Below are 15,131 nucleotides of genomic sequence, written 5' to 3'. Positions count from 1 at the left end.
AGGTAAAGAGCCTTTAATTTCATATTTTTACCATGTTTTGCTACATCAGCAAATAAGGTTAGAATGTTGTTTCTTGTGTGCTGTCGTACCACGGTTATAATAATCATATTGCTATTGCCTTAGAAAACTCTAACTTTGCAAATCTCTCCTCATAAGAGCGTCTTTTGCAAAGTGAAGAGTCATAGAGCCTTCGGCACAGAAAAGGCCTTTTGGTCTATCAAGTATGTACCAATCTATCCACACTAATCCCACTTTCCAGCCCATTACAAAAGCCTTAAATGTTATGACATTTCAAGTGTCCAAACATATTTTTTTCTTGAAAGGTTGTGATGTTTCCCACCTCTATTATCTTTCCAGATCAACATCACTCTCCAGGTTAAAAATGTTGCTTCAAATCCCTTGTAAACCTCCGGTCTTTCACTTTAAAATTATGCCCCTCATTAGTGACCCTTCAACTACAAACAGCTGCTTTAAATCCACCCTGCCAATGCCCCTCATAATCTTATACACCTCAATAAAATCCCTCCTCAATCTTCTCTGCTCTACAGAAAACAACCCGAGCTGAACCAGCCTTTCTTCCTAGCTCAAATGCTCCAACCCAAGCAACATCCTGGGGAATCTTCTATGCACCCCCTCCAATACAATCACATCCTTCCTATTTTGTAGCTTCCAGAACTACACACTCTGCTCCCACTGTGGCCTAACCAAAGCTTTGCACAGCTCCAATTCCCTGCTCTTATAATCTATGACACAACTGATTTAGGCAAGTGCCCCATATGCCTTCAAAACTACGTCATTAACATGTCCTGCCTCCTTTAGATATCTGTGGACAAGCACTGCAAGATCCTTTGTTCTTCTGAATATCCGAGTGCCCTGCATTCATTGAATACTCCCTTGTCTTGTTACTGCTTCCAAAATGCAATACCTCACAGGGTTAAGTTCCATTTGCCACTGATCTGGCCAAATGACCAATCTATCAATATCTTCCTGTGACCCAAGACCTTTTTCCTCAGTGTTAACCACATGACCAACCTTTAGGTGATCTGCAACATTTCTCCCAGCTTCCACACCACCGCCACCACCACCCCACCCCACATTCTCACTGTACTATTTACAGATGTATATCACAAACAATAAGGAACCCACTACTGCTGTCTACTCTACTTTTGCCTCTCGTTACCTTGTACATCTCTATCAATTCACCTCTGTTCTTTCTTCTCTCCAGTGTGAAATGCCCTAGCTCACTCAACCTCTCTTCATAAGACATGCCCTCCAATCCAGACAGCATCCTGGTAAATTTCCTCTGTACCCTCTCTAAAGCATCTACATCCTTTGTATAATGAAGCGACCAGAACTGGACACAATATTCCAAGTGTGGTCTAACTTGACACTAGACTTCAGTAACTCAAACAGCCTTCTATAACCACTGTCTGTCTCCTGTCACTAAGCCAATTTTGGATCCAAGATACCCTAGATCTCTTGCTTTATCAGTCTTTCATATGGGACCTTACTAAAGGCTTTGCTGAAATCAATGTGAAATACATTAATTGCACGACCTTTAGCTGCACATTTGACCGCTGGCTTGAAAGAAAGGCAAATTTATAAGACATGACCTTCCAGTGAGAAAGCCGTGCTGACTATCCTGAATCAAACGTTGCCGCTCCAAGTGGAGATTAATTCTCTCCTTCAGAATTTTCTCCAATAGTTTCTCTACTACTGATGTTAGACTCACTGGTTTGTAATTCCCTGATTTATCCCTGCCACCCTTTTTGAAAATACCATATTGCTGTCCTCTAGCACATCCTGTGACTGTAGAGGGTAAAATTTGGGTCAGAGCTCATGTCAGTTTGTCTCTCATCTCCCAAAGTAGCAGGACAAAATTCATCTGGATCTGGAGGTTTGTCCATTTTTAAGCTTGCCAAAAGTTGCCACCCAAGTTGATAGGTTGTTAAGAAGGCTTTCATTAACATGGGGACTGAGATTAATAGCCGCGAGGTTTTGCTGCAGCTCTATAAAACCCTGGTTAGACCACACTTGGAATATTGTGTCCAGTTCTGTTCGCTTCAGTAGACAAAGGATGTAGATGCTTTAGAGAGGGTGCAGAGGAAATTTACTAAGATGCTGCCCGGATTGGAGGGCATGTCTTATGAAGAGAATTGAGTGAGCTAGGGCATTTCACACTGGAGAGAAGAAAGAACAGAGGTGAATTGATAGAGATGTACAAGGTAATGAGAGGCAAAAGTAGAGTAGATAGCCAGAGACTTTTCCCCCAAGACAGAAATGGCTGTCACGAGGGGTCATAATTTTAAGGCAATTGGAGGAAAGTATCAGGGAGATGTCAGAGGTAGTTTCTTTACGCAGAGAGTGGTGGGTGCGGGGAATGCACTGCCAGTGGAGCTAGCAGTCAAAGACGTTAGGGACATTTAAGCACATGGATGGAAGTAATGTAGGCATGTGCAGGTTAGGTTGACCTTAGATTAAGATAAATGCTCAGCACAACATCATGAGCCAAAGGGTCTACACTGTGCTGTACTGCTCTATGTTCTAAAACCTCTGGCACCACTTTATTCCTTATGTCAACCTGATCAAGAACCTCTCAATCCCTCTCAAATTCTGACCCTGCACACTCCTCCTCCAAAATTAAGACAGAAGTGAAGTACTCATTTAACAGCCTATCAATGGCCTAGGTTTCTGAATTCTTGATACAAAGCCTCATCCGTTATTCTGCCTATACCATTTGTACCAACATGTACCATGACCTCTGACTTATTATTCCCTCCTTCCCTCCCCATCCACTCCCCCAACCACCACCACGTTTAGGATACCTGCAGTCATCAGTGACATCACTGACAGTGGCTCCAAGGGGCGAACACAATCTAGGACTTTGACCCACTGACACTGAAGGCATAGTGGTATATTTCCAAGTCAGCATAGTGAGTGCTTGCGGGGGAACATGCAGATGACAGTAGTCACATGTATCTTCTGCCTTTGCCCTTTTAGATGCAATTGGCAGTAGATGTAGAAGGAGGTGTCTAAAGAGCCTGGGTGAATTTCTGCAATACATCATGTAGAGAATGCACACTGCGCTACTGAACATCAGAGTAGGGGGACTGAATGTTTTTGGATGTGGTGAAAATCAACAGGCTGCTTTGTCCTAGATGGTATCAAGCTTCTGGAGTGTTGTTGGAGCTGCACTCAACCTGGCAAGAGGGGATTATTTCAATACACTCCTGACTTGTGCCTTGTAGATGAAGGACACTGCAGATGGAGTGTTGGGGGATGAGTCACACGCGGGAGAATTTCAAGCCTCTGACTTGCTCGTGTGGCCACAGTATTTGTGTTATTCCAGTTCAGATTCTTGTCAATGGTAACCACCAGGATGCTGATCATGGAGGGTACCACGCAGGGATGCCACTGAATGTCAACGTGCGATGGTTAGATTCTTACTTATTGGAAATGATCACTGTCTGGTAATTTGTGGCTCAAATGTTACTTGCTATTAGTCATCCCAAATTTGGATACTGTCCAGGAATTGCTGCATTCGAACAATTACTGCTTAGTATCTAAAATGGTGTTGCACAATCAGCAAATATCCACATTTCTGATCTTACAACAGAAGGAAGGTCGTTGATGAAGCAGCTAAAGTTGATTAGTTCTAGCATATTACCCTAAGAAGCTCCTGCAGTGATGTCCTGACCTGAGATAACTGATCTCCAACAACACTACCATCTTCCTATATGCCAGGCATGACTCCAACCTGTGCAGAATTTTCCCCTTGATTCCCATTCACTCAGGTTTTGTTAGGAGTTCCTTGATGCCACACTTGGTTAAATACAACCTTGATGTCAAGAGCAGTCACTTTCACCTCTGGAAATCAGCCTTTATCTATGCTTGAATGAAGGCTTCAACAAGGTAAGGAGTGACCCTTGAAATTGGCTGATGACTGGCATCTATGATGCTGGGGATCGTTGGAGGAAGCCTCTTATTGGGTATTTCTGGATTAGGATTTCTGCAAATGTTTTAGCCCCATCTTTTGTATTGATATGCTGGGCTTCCCCATAACTAAGGAAAGGATATTTATGAAGCCTCCTCCTCCACCAATTGGTTTAACTATACACCATCATTCATGACTAGACATGTCAAGTTTATAGAGTTTAGATCTGCACTGTTGCTTGTGGAATTGTGTTGTGTGTACATTATAAAAGTATCCTCAATATGAAGATGTTTCTCTCCACAAAGACTGTGCACTGGTCATTTTTACCAATATTGTCATGAACAGATGCATCTGCAACAGACAGAGGATGGGCTCAAATATGTTTCTCCTTCTTGATGGTTCCCTCACCACCTGGCAGTGGTCCAGTTATGTTGGAGACAATTTTGATGACTTCGAAGGCAACTCCCTCCAGAATTTATTGCACTGCACCACCAGCTCTGTTGGGTTTATCAAGGCTGGTGCTGTCTTGGACAATGCATGGTTTGTGAGACAACTCTGAGGCAGCAGTGGACGCAATTCTGCATGGTGACTGGAGGCGGTGGTGGCAGCAGCAGCGGCATCCTCCAGACGTACGAGGCCGGTGGCGTCAAAGCTCTTCCATTGATCGGAGGCAGTGGTGGCAGCGGACTTTTCAAAACTACAGAGCAGTCAAGGAGACATCTCAGAGGAGGGTGGCTGAGGCAGACTCTTGGCGACTTGGCAGCGCTGGCCTGGTCTGGCAATTAGAGTCAGGGACTGCTGGTTGCCGCAGGCCCAGGGCGGGAGCTCTTGGCAAGGCAGCAGTTGCAGTGTGGTATGCCTGGAGCCAGGACTCCTGGTTTGAGGGGGGTGGGGGAGGGAGGCTGAGTGTGGGTTCAGCATGGGACCCAGCATCGATGACGTAGGCCCAGCGGTGAAGAGATGGCACATAAAAGTGGCAATTCCTACGTTGGAGGGGATGGCAAGGCAGTGGAGATGGGGTAGCAGCTCTTGAACTGGCTCAGGATTCTCTTTCAACTATACCTTTTATTCTTTTCCTTCTTTAATTATTCAAAATGGCACCGGATTGTGGCAACTGTTGAAGCTTTTCACTGCATTTTACTGTAAAATGCAAGTCACAATAAATCATTCATGCAATTTTGACACAGTCTTTAACAGGTTATCAAGGAGGACTTTGCAGGGTTTAAAAGGCTGAGATGTCATTATCGTTACTGGTGTCTTAGGTGATGCCAGATATTGTGTCTGATTTCATTCTCCTTTTGAGTGTTTTTAGAGGCCAATATATCTAAGTGTCCTACTAGGCTATTTCAGAGGGCAGTTAAGAGTTAACCACGCTGCTATTGATCTGGAGTCACAAAGGACACTTGTGAACCAAATATGTTTTTACGACAATCGACAACGGCTTTATTGTCATCATTAGACTTTCAAACCCAGACTTTAACTGAGTTCAAATTCCACTATCTGCTGTGGTAGGATTCAAACTTGAATCCCTCGCACATTAACTGGATCTCTGAATTACCAATCCAGCAAAAATACTACAAGGCCATTGCCATTGTGCATCATCAAGGGGAGTTTCTCTGTAAACATATCCATATTCCACTGTCATGTCATACATGTCACTAGAATATGGGGTACCTGCAATAAATCTGCAAAGTGATCTCGACGTAACTAGTTAAGGCTAAGAATTAGAACTACTCACCTCAAGCCCAATAAATACTCTAGGAGTTATTAAAATTTAAATTCAATTGATAAACTCTGGAATTACAAGTTAGGCTCAGCAATGGTGACCCTGAAACGACTTTCAATTGGTGAACCAGATGGGATTTTGTCATGATGTCCTTTAGCGAAGGGAATCTGCCACCCTTACCTAGTCTTACCGACACATGACTCTAGGCCATCCGTGAAGTGGCTGACCTTTAAAGTGGAGTCAAAGAGTCATACAGCAAAGGGTAACTCATTCACATCAACCAAGTTTCCTAAACCAAACTATTGCATTATGCCTGAATTTGACCCCTCTTAACCTTTTAAATGTTTTTTAAATGTTGTAATTGTACCTACATCAACCACTTCCTCTGGTAGTTTGTTCCTTAAATGCACCGCCCTCTTTGTGAAGAAGTTTCCCCTCATGTCCCTTTTAAATCTTTCCTCTCTCACTTTAAGCTTATCCCTTCCATTTGGACTTTCCTACCTTGTGGAAAAGACCTTGGCTAGTCACCTTACCAATGATCCTCATGATTTCATCAACCTCTATAATGTCACCCCTCAGCCTCCTAAGTTCTAGGAAAAATAATCCTAGCTTATCCAGCATCTCCTTATTAAATCAAACCTTCCGGTCTAAGTAACATCCTGGTTAATATTTCTTGCACCCTTTCCAGTTTAATAACATCCTTCCTATAGCAAAACGATGGGAATTGTACACAGTACTCCAAATGTGGCCATACCAATGTCGTCCATTGCTGTAACATGATGTTCCAACTCTATGCTCAATGCTCTGGCCAATGAAGGCAAGGGTGCCAAAAGTCTTCTTCACCGCCCTGTCTACCTGCAACACCACTTTCAAGGAACTATGTACCTGTACCCCTAAGTCTCTCTGTTCAACAACACTCCCCAGAGCCCTATCATTAACTGTCTAAGTGCTGCTCTGGTTTGTCTCACCAAAACACAATATCTCATTTAACTGATTAAACTCCATCTGGTATTCCTTGGCCCAGTGGCCCAGTTGATCAAGATTTCAATATACTCTTAGATAACCTTCTTCACTGTTCAATTTATCACCAATTTTGGTGTCATCCACAAACTTTGGAACTATGCCTCCTATGTTCTCATCCAAATCATTTATATAAATATAAATCATTTATTGAAGTGGACTAGTAAGCCATTCAGCTGAAAGGCTGAATGTTATGATAGTTAAAATGCTGACATTGCCAGTGAAGCTCACATCTCATAAACGTTAAAAATGCTGCCTCAGGAAGCAAAGGGGAATAGGCAATACATATTTTTGTAACTGGAAGGCTTTTTTCTAGTGCGGTTCCACAGTGCTATGTACCAGATTCCATTTGTTTTCAACAATAATTTAGGCTTGGATCTAAGTGGCATGAGTTTGCCATGATTGCAAATGATATAGAAATTGATGTGTTCATATAGTTTCCTTTTGAAACAATGTTAAACAGAAAATTATGAAGGACCTCAGTGAAGGACCATGAGTGTCACGGTACATTTCAAACAGTTACAGGGATAAAGCTCTCTTGATTCCCCTTTTGTTTCCCCGGGAGAAACACTTAAGCCACCTTTGCTGTCTTTGTGCAGCAGATGAAAGGTTTTCCAGATGAAGGGCCTATATCTGAAATGTCGACTCTCCTGCTCCTCGGATGCTGCCTGACCGCTGTGCTTTTCTAGCGTCACACTTTTCAAATTTGTGCAGTAGAGCTTGGACACTCAGTTAACAGAAGATTTTAATATATAAACTCAAATACTCTGACTCCTATTCAATACATTCCATGATTACAGCTGGGAATAGCTCATACTTTATTGGGTTTAATATTAACATGTAAGATCAAGCCAGGTTCAACAATAAAATGGCCATTACCTCTCCTATGTCTCCCTGCACAACTCGAATAGGGTCAACGAGAATGTCACGAGCCAGCCTCTCAATTTTCTTCCGGAAAGTAGCACTGAACAACAGAGCTGTAAGACAATCAAAATTTAAGAGTATGTTGGTAACATATCTGTGAAATCATTGAAACATTGGTTTCATATGTTTTAACCTCAAGTATGAAAGTGTTTAGCTTATGAGAAACCAGAAAAATCACACACTGGAACTCTGAAAGGAGGTAACTTTAAATGTAAACACTGCTAAACTAAATAAAAATGAATGGATTCTAAGGACTGCTTAAGCTACAACTATGACTGTAAGTCCCAAACATAAACTGGTGAAAGTTAACTTCAGGATGTGCACAGCAGTCAGTCCATAAAGTTGTGTCATGATGGTGCAACTCACCTCCCTACTCCCAAAAGCCTTCCCAGCACCTACAAAGCGTGTGATGGAATAACCTCCATTTGCCTGTTCGAGTGCAGCTTCAACAAAACTCAAGAAGCTTGATACCATCCAGGACAAAGCAGCTATCACATTCATCAGCATCTACTCCCTCGATACTGATGTTCAGTAGCAGGAGTATACAACCTCTACAAGATGAACTGCAGAAATTCACCAACAATCCTTTGGCAGCATCTACCAAATTCATTACCACTAAAAAAAGGCAAGGTCAGTAGATGCACAAGAACACCACCCGCTTGCTAATTCCCCTCCAAATCACTCATATTGATGACTTGGAAAGATATCGTTGCTCCTTCAGCGTCACTGGGTCAAAATCCTGGAACTCCCCCGCTAATGGTTCTTCTAATCCAAATGAACTGCAGCCGTTAAAGGAGGGAATTCATCAGCACCTTCTGAACAGCAATAAATACTGGCTCAGCCAGGTATACCCATATCCTACAAATGAAAAAAATTCTCAGCCCTGGAATCCCGCAGCATCTTTTAAACATTTATTCTCAGCAGGCAGGCAATGCTGTTAAGTCAGCACTTATTGCCTATAACTTAGGACTCCCAAAAAGGTGTCATTGGGCCTCCTTATTGAATCATGGTATGAAAAAAAAAGACAATCTGGTCAGGCCACTTCAGAAGGTAGCGAAGAGTCAACTACTTGGATATGGGACTGAAGTCATTTTTGTGACAGGTGAGTTCAGTTTGATTTTCTGCTTTTCTTAACCTATAATCAATGAGAGACTTCCCTGTCCACAATCTAACAAATAAAACTTATAATTACTGTACTGTTTCAAGTTGGATGAGGATGGTTACCTTTCTGATTGAAATAGAGTGTCTTTTTGATTAAACAATGAGGTTTATTACATTACTGCAACCATTTTCAGGTTACACGAACATGGCCTATGTTACTCCCATCAGCTCACCTTCGGTCAACCCAGTACAACATAATGCTGCAATAATGAAATCGCTGATCAATCCAAGCAACTCAATCTATCAATGAGTTCACAATAAGCCCAGACAAGCTGCAGAAAACCGCCAGTACCGGAGAGCTCTGGGACTCACTGATACACAATCACTTGATTTTTCCCAAGCATTCTATACTCAGTACATGTCATTTCTCAAATTATACATATTCTGAAATGCTACTTTTTCTTGAAAGATGCCTAATTAGTATCTGAATGAATCATCCTAATGTGTTTCACCTAGGTTCTCAGGACTAGTTTTGAGTTCACACCCCTCAATCTGAAACAATTCAAAGCATTCTGGGCCATTGAAGAACAATAACTCAATTTTCCTCAGTACAATCACTGCTATATAGAACAAGCTTGCTAATCTGAATGAGACAGGCAGTGAGTATCTTGTTCGGATAATGGATAACGTTGTTACAGGACCTCGAGTTCTTGTTCGGACAGTCCGAAATTCTGATAATTCACGTTCGGATAACTCAGGTTGTTCTGTAAATGGTAAATTTTAGCTAAACTCACACTGTCACACAACAAAGAATAAATAAAACATTAACACTTACTCTGTCTGTCTGGACGGACATGATTTGCTATTGATCGGACCTGATATTCTGCAAAAGATAAAGACGTTACCATGAGACAATATATCATAAAATATTCATCATGATGCTGTTATCCAGAGAGGTTACATTAAACCCTGATATTCTCTAAGAACACAGAACAATACAGCACAGGAACAAATCCCTCAGCCCTCCATGACTGTGCCAACCATTGTGCCATTCTAATACCATCTGCCTGCACATGGTCTGTATCACTCGATTCAATGCCTGTTCACGTGTTTGTCGAAGTTAAACTAAAACATAGCTATCATTTCTGCTTCTACCACTTGCCCAAATACCTACTGCCCTCTGCGTAAAAAATGTGCCTCACACATCTTTAAACTTTTCCCCTCTCATCTTAAACCTATGCAACCTTGTATTTAACGTTTCCACCCTGGGAAAAAGTCTCTGACTATCTACCTAAATTTTGTATATTTCTAATAGATTGTCCTTCACCCCCAAATTCTCTAGCGAAAACAATCCAAGTTTGTCCAATATCCTCTCCTTATGGCTAGTACACTCCAATCCAGGTACAATCCTGATAAATCTATTTTGCATGCTCTCCATTCCATTAGTATAGTGACCAGAACAGCACATGATACTTCAAATTAACTCTACTAAAGTTTTATAAACTTGCACCACCATTTGCCAACTTTTGTACTCACTCTTATATTTTCATAATGCCTTAAATCATGAATGCCTTCTTTACCATCTTATCACTTGCGTTGTCCCTTTCATGGAGCTATAGACTTTTGTCCCTAGATCACTTGGTTTATCAAGTGGTATATGCTTCTAAGAGTTCTATCATTTACTGTATACCTTCTTTTTGTATTTGACCTCCCAAGATGCATCATCTAACAGTTCTCTGGATTAAATTCCATCCCATTTAGTCACAAATGTACAGCATGGAAACACACCCCACGGTCCAACTCGTCCATGCCGACCAGATATCTCAATCTAATCTCGTCCACCTGCCAGCACCCGGCCCATATCCCTCCAAACCCCTCCTATTCATATATCCATCCAGATGCCTTTTAAATGTTATAATTGTACCAGCGTCCACCACTTCCTCTGGCAGCTCATTCCTTACATGCACCACTCTCTGTGTGAAAACAATGCCCCTTAGGTCTCTTTCATATCTTTCCCCTCTCACCCTAAACCTATGACCTCTGGACTCCCCGACCACAGGGAAATGACTTTGTCTATTTATCCTATCCATGTCCTTCATAATTTTATAAACCTCTATTAGGTCACCCCTCAGCCTCCGACGTGCCAGGGAAAACAACCCCAGCCTATTCAACCTGCCCGTATAGCTCAAATCCTCCAATCCTGGCAACATCCTTGCAAATCTTTTCTGAACCCTTTCAAGTTTCACAACAGCCTTCCAATAGGAAGGAGACCACAATTGCATGCAATATTTCAAAAGTGGCCTAACTAATGTCCAGTACAACCGCAACGTGACCTCCCAACTCCTATACTCAATACTCAGACCATATCAAACACTTCTTCACTATCTTATCTACCTGCGACTCTATTTTCAAGGAGCTATGAACCTGCACTCCAAGGTCTCCTGGTTCAGCAACACTCCCTAGGACCTTACAATTAAGTGTATAAGTCCTGCTAAGATTTGCTTTCCCAAAATGCAGCATTTTGCATTTATCTAAATTAAACGCCATCTGCCACTTCTCAGCCCATTGGCCCATCTGATCAAAATCCTGTTGTAATTGGAGGTAACCTTCTTCGCTGTCCTCTACACCTCCAATTGTGGTGTCACCTGCAAACTTACTAACTATACTCCTGTGCTCACATCCAAATCATTTATATAAATGACAAAAAGTAGTGGAGCCAGCATTGATCCTTGTGGCACTCCATGATCACAGGCCTCCAGTCTGAAAAACCCTCCACCACCACCCTGTGTCTTCTACCTTTGAGCAGTTCTATAGTCAAATGGCTAGTTCTCCCTGTACTCCATGAGATCTGACCTTTCAACTGGTCTATTGAAAACCATCCTCACAATCCACAACTTCATGAATTTTCATATCGCCTGCAAAGTTACTAATCAGACCACCTACATTTTCATTCAAATCATCTACATATATGACAAACAACAGTGGTCCCAACACAGATCCTTGCGGAACACCATTGGTCACAAATCTCCAATCAGAAAAACACCTCTCCAAAACTACCCTCTGTCTTCTATGACCAAGCCACATTTGCACCCAACTTGTGAACTCACATGGATCCCATGTGGCTTATTCTTCTGGACCAGCCCACCACAAGGGACCTTGTCAAATGCTTCAGAAAAGTCCATGTAGACAACATTCACTGCCTTACCCTCTTAGATTAAAGGATCTAAAATAATAACTTTAATATTGTAAATAAACATTCACTAGAGCGAACTTGTATCTCCAAAGTACTGTGACAGTGATGGTAGGAGAAGCATCAGCAATTTGACAAGATGCATTTAAAACAGGGTTGTACAATCTGAAAGGAGCCCATTCAGGCCATCATTCCTGGCTCATTGAAGAATTCATTCAATTATGTGTAGAAGTGTCCTGGTGTAAAATTACAGAATATCCTATTCAGTAAGATGTAAGGATACAAGAGACCACCATGTTAATTTCACTAAGTCAACCAAAAATACATTTTTTTTGACTTTTTACACATTTTAATCTCTTACCAAAGCCCATGTCAAACATTCTGTCAGCTTCATCAAACACCAAATAGGTCACTCTCTGGAGATTGGTGGCTTTCTTTTTCACGTGGTCTATTAATCGGCCCTAGGGAAAAGGATAAAGTAAGAAGGAGCAACCAATATGTAACGTCCAATAATTTGTTTTGTGGTTCAGATGGATGCCAGGTTCAAATTTTGCAGCAATTTCTACTTTCGGAATAATAATATGATTGGAATTTCAAGAGATATTTAATAATTAATTGTATGCTACTGTTATTAAAACATCAGATTTTTAAGTCTTATATCTGTCCTGAATTACCACAGCAAGAAATATTTGACAACTACTGCAAAACTGACAGAAAATGGTAAAAATAATTCTCAATCTAACACAAAAGGGCAGAGAGGTAACTTAATCAAGTGTCAGCCATGGCTCAGTTGAAAGTAGTCGGTTCTGCTATAACACGTGTTTCTTCACCGCGAATTGAAGACTTAAGGCCGTTATTTGTAGAATGCTAACTTTCCTTAGCTGTGTTGGCTATAAAGCGATTGCCACCCCATTAGTTTAAATGGCACGGCTACTGTGCGATTTTCTTGCAATGCGAGATCGCACAAAAACTGAACTATCGTGTTATATTAGAACTAACTGTCCTCTTTCCTTTGAGCAGAAGTCGTTAGTTCAAGTCAGGGTTTGAGCACAAAAATCAAGGACAACACTTCAATGCTGTCATAAAGGGGTGTTCTCTCTTTTGATTGAGACGTTAAAGTGCAGTCTCATCTTAAATGGATGTAAAAGATTTCACGATACTGTGACGGTACTATTCAGAACAAAAGGAGTTATCCCTCGTCTCTAGCCAATGTCTATTCCTTAATCATTATCACAAAAAGTGATTGCTGTTCATAGGAGCTTATGTGCAAACTGACTTCCTTGTTCTCTATATTACAATGATTATAGTTCAATAATAATTAAATATCAAGTCACTTCTGCAATGTCCTATGCTTGCGAAAGGTGTCAGTACAAGCTAGGATTTATCATTCTTCTTCGTGAATTGTGAAAAATGTATAATTTTAAAATCTAGATTTTAAGGCCAACTTTACAAAGTTATTTTCACAAATATATGGTCTAATCAGCTGCTCTTCAAAGTTAACATTTTGTTTCTGTTTTAATTCATTCACAGTGGGGGGCAGTCGCCAGGCCAGCATTTATTGCCCTCAGTAATGTGGCTGATTCTTCACTGCCTGTGGGTGACTGTAGGTCTGGAGTTACATGGAGGCCACACTGGGTGAGGACAGATTTCCATCCCTAAAGGACATTAGAAAAAAGTTTTTAATTCCAAATTTTTGTTGAATTCAAGTATCACCCACTTGACACGGTGGGATCCAACCCATGCCCCCAGAACATTACCTGGGATTCTAGACTACTAGCCAGTGACACCTTCACTACGTCACTGCCTGCCAAAAGCTATTGACATTCCAATTTACAAACACTGTACTGTACAGCTTTACTAATTTTGACAGTAGCAGCAATTCTGTTATTTACCCCTTTGATCCACTGCACTAGAAAACATTTGGTTACCAAATCTCTTCAGGTTTTCCACCTTTTATACTAACCGGTGTGCAAACGACAATCTCTGCCCCTTCTTGAAGAGCCTTTGCTTGTTCCCACATGCTGCCTCCACCATACACAGCCACTGACCTCAGGTTATAGGCTTTTCCAAACTTCCGACATTCAGAATGGATCTGTATATTACACGAAGTGAATTAATTTAGTTTCATCATACAGGGAGACTTGTAATCACATCATGCAAAGTGTACTTTAATGCAAGACCTTAAATTGGGGGTAGCTGTGACTGTAGTTGCTAAGTTTATATTATGAAGCACTAAAGTATGAAGTCTGACCTTCTGTTGACAAGTACATGACAAGCGTAACAAACCAAAGTGGAAGACTTTAAAGTCTGGACTAATCCAAAGTCAGTGCAATAGACAATGAAAGCAATAGTGAATTAAGGCACTATTTAAATCAGTATCAATGTAGTTTTTTTAAACAACAATTATGATGTAGAGCAGTGCAAATTATCATTCCCACCAAGGCTTTGGTGGTTCAATCTGTCAATGTGCAGCTGTAAAAACTCCCTTTTTATTTTGCTCCATTTGTGATTGTGGGCTGAAATGAGGGAAAAATGTTTTAAAAACCAAGGGCAGTTGAAGGTATTGAAAGTAAGATATCTGACACACATTGTAAACATTGTTTACACAGGTGCTAGTCCAAGCAGTAGTAGAAGGTGCAGACGAGCTGGAGTCAATGATGTGTATGGATAGAGATTCTACGGACAATAAGTAGCTGATTAATTACAGCTCAGGAGTCCATAGACTAATGCTAAAGGCCCTCTGCCTGCCAACAACTGTAAAACTGGTTATTAGTACTTGAACAGAAAGTAGCTTTGAACAAGAAAGTGAAAAGTCATCTGATCTCGACTGGCTCAGGAACTCTCTCTATTCTCTGTAGTAAAATAAGTTAACCTGTTTATTTTTCCTTATGCATTTGCTGTAAAGCTGCTGTGCCTCCTGCAAACAGTGACAATCTCTGGAGAAGGATATCCAAGAAGCAGTCTTCTGATCACCTTAAGAACTATTTCAACAGATGCTGTGGACAGGAACTACTGAAGTGCTTTCTTAGTGAGTTTTTTGAAGTAGTAACAAAGAGGATTGATGAGTGCAGAGCGGTAGATGTGATCTATATGGACTTCAGTAAGGCATTCGACAAGGTTCCCCATGGGAGACTGGTCAGCAAGGTTAGATCTCAAGAAATACAGGGAGAACTAGCCATTTGGATACAGAACTGGCTTAAAGGTGGTGATGGAGGGTTGTTTATCAGACTGGAGGT

General features: G+C 41.3%; 1 protein-coding gene across 2 annotated transcripts in view; it reads right to left on the bottom strand.

The window, feature by feature from the left end:
* The window catches only part of ddx42 (DEAD (Asp-Glu-Ala-Asp) box helicase 42), a 79,606-nt gene that overhangs the window by 23,544 nt on the left and 40,931 nt on the right, over positions 1 to 15,131 (bottom strand). For both annotated transcript variants that reach the window (XM_043675348.2, XM_087977971.1), the window contains 4 exons: positions 13,859 to 13,987; positions 12,257 to 12,356; positions 9,541 to 9,588; positions 7,560 to 7,657 (listed from right to left, as the gene is read on the bottom strand). In XM_043675348.2, coding sequence (XP_043531283.1) covers positions 7,560 to 7,657; positions 9,541 to 9,588; positions 12,257 to 12,356; positions 13,859 to 13,987 — 375 coding nt within the window. The remainder of the gene's footprint in view (positions 1 to 7,559; positions 7,658 to 9,540; positions 9,589 to 12,256; positions 12,357 to 13,858; positions 13,988 to 15,131) is intronic.

This window comes from Chiloscyllium plagiosum, unplaced genomic scaffold (assembly GCF_037043375.1).
Source record: "Chiloscyllium plagiosum isolate Xiang-an unplaced genomic scaffold, Cpla_swu_hap1 HiC_scaffold_32, whole genome shotgun sequence".
NCBI classification, from domain to species: domain Eukaryota; kingdom Metazoa; phylum Chordata; class Chondrichthyes; order Orectolobiformes; family Hemiscylliidae; genus Chiloscyllium; species Chiloscyllium plagiosum.
Note: the sequence above shows the minus strand (reverse complement) of the source record. Positions and strands in the feature narration are given on the sequence as shown.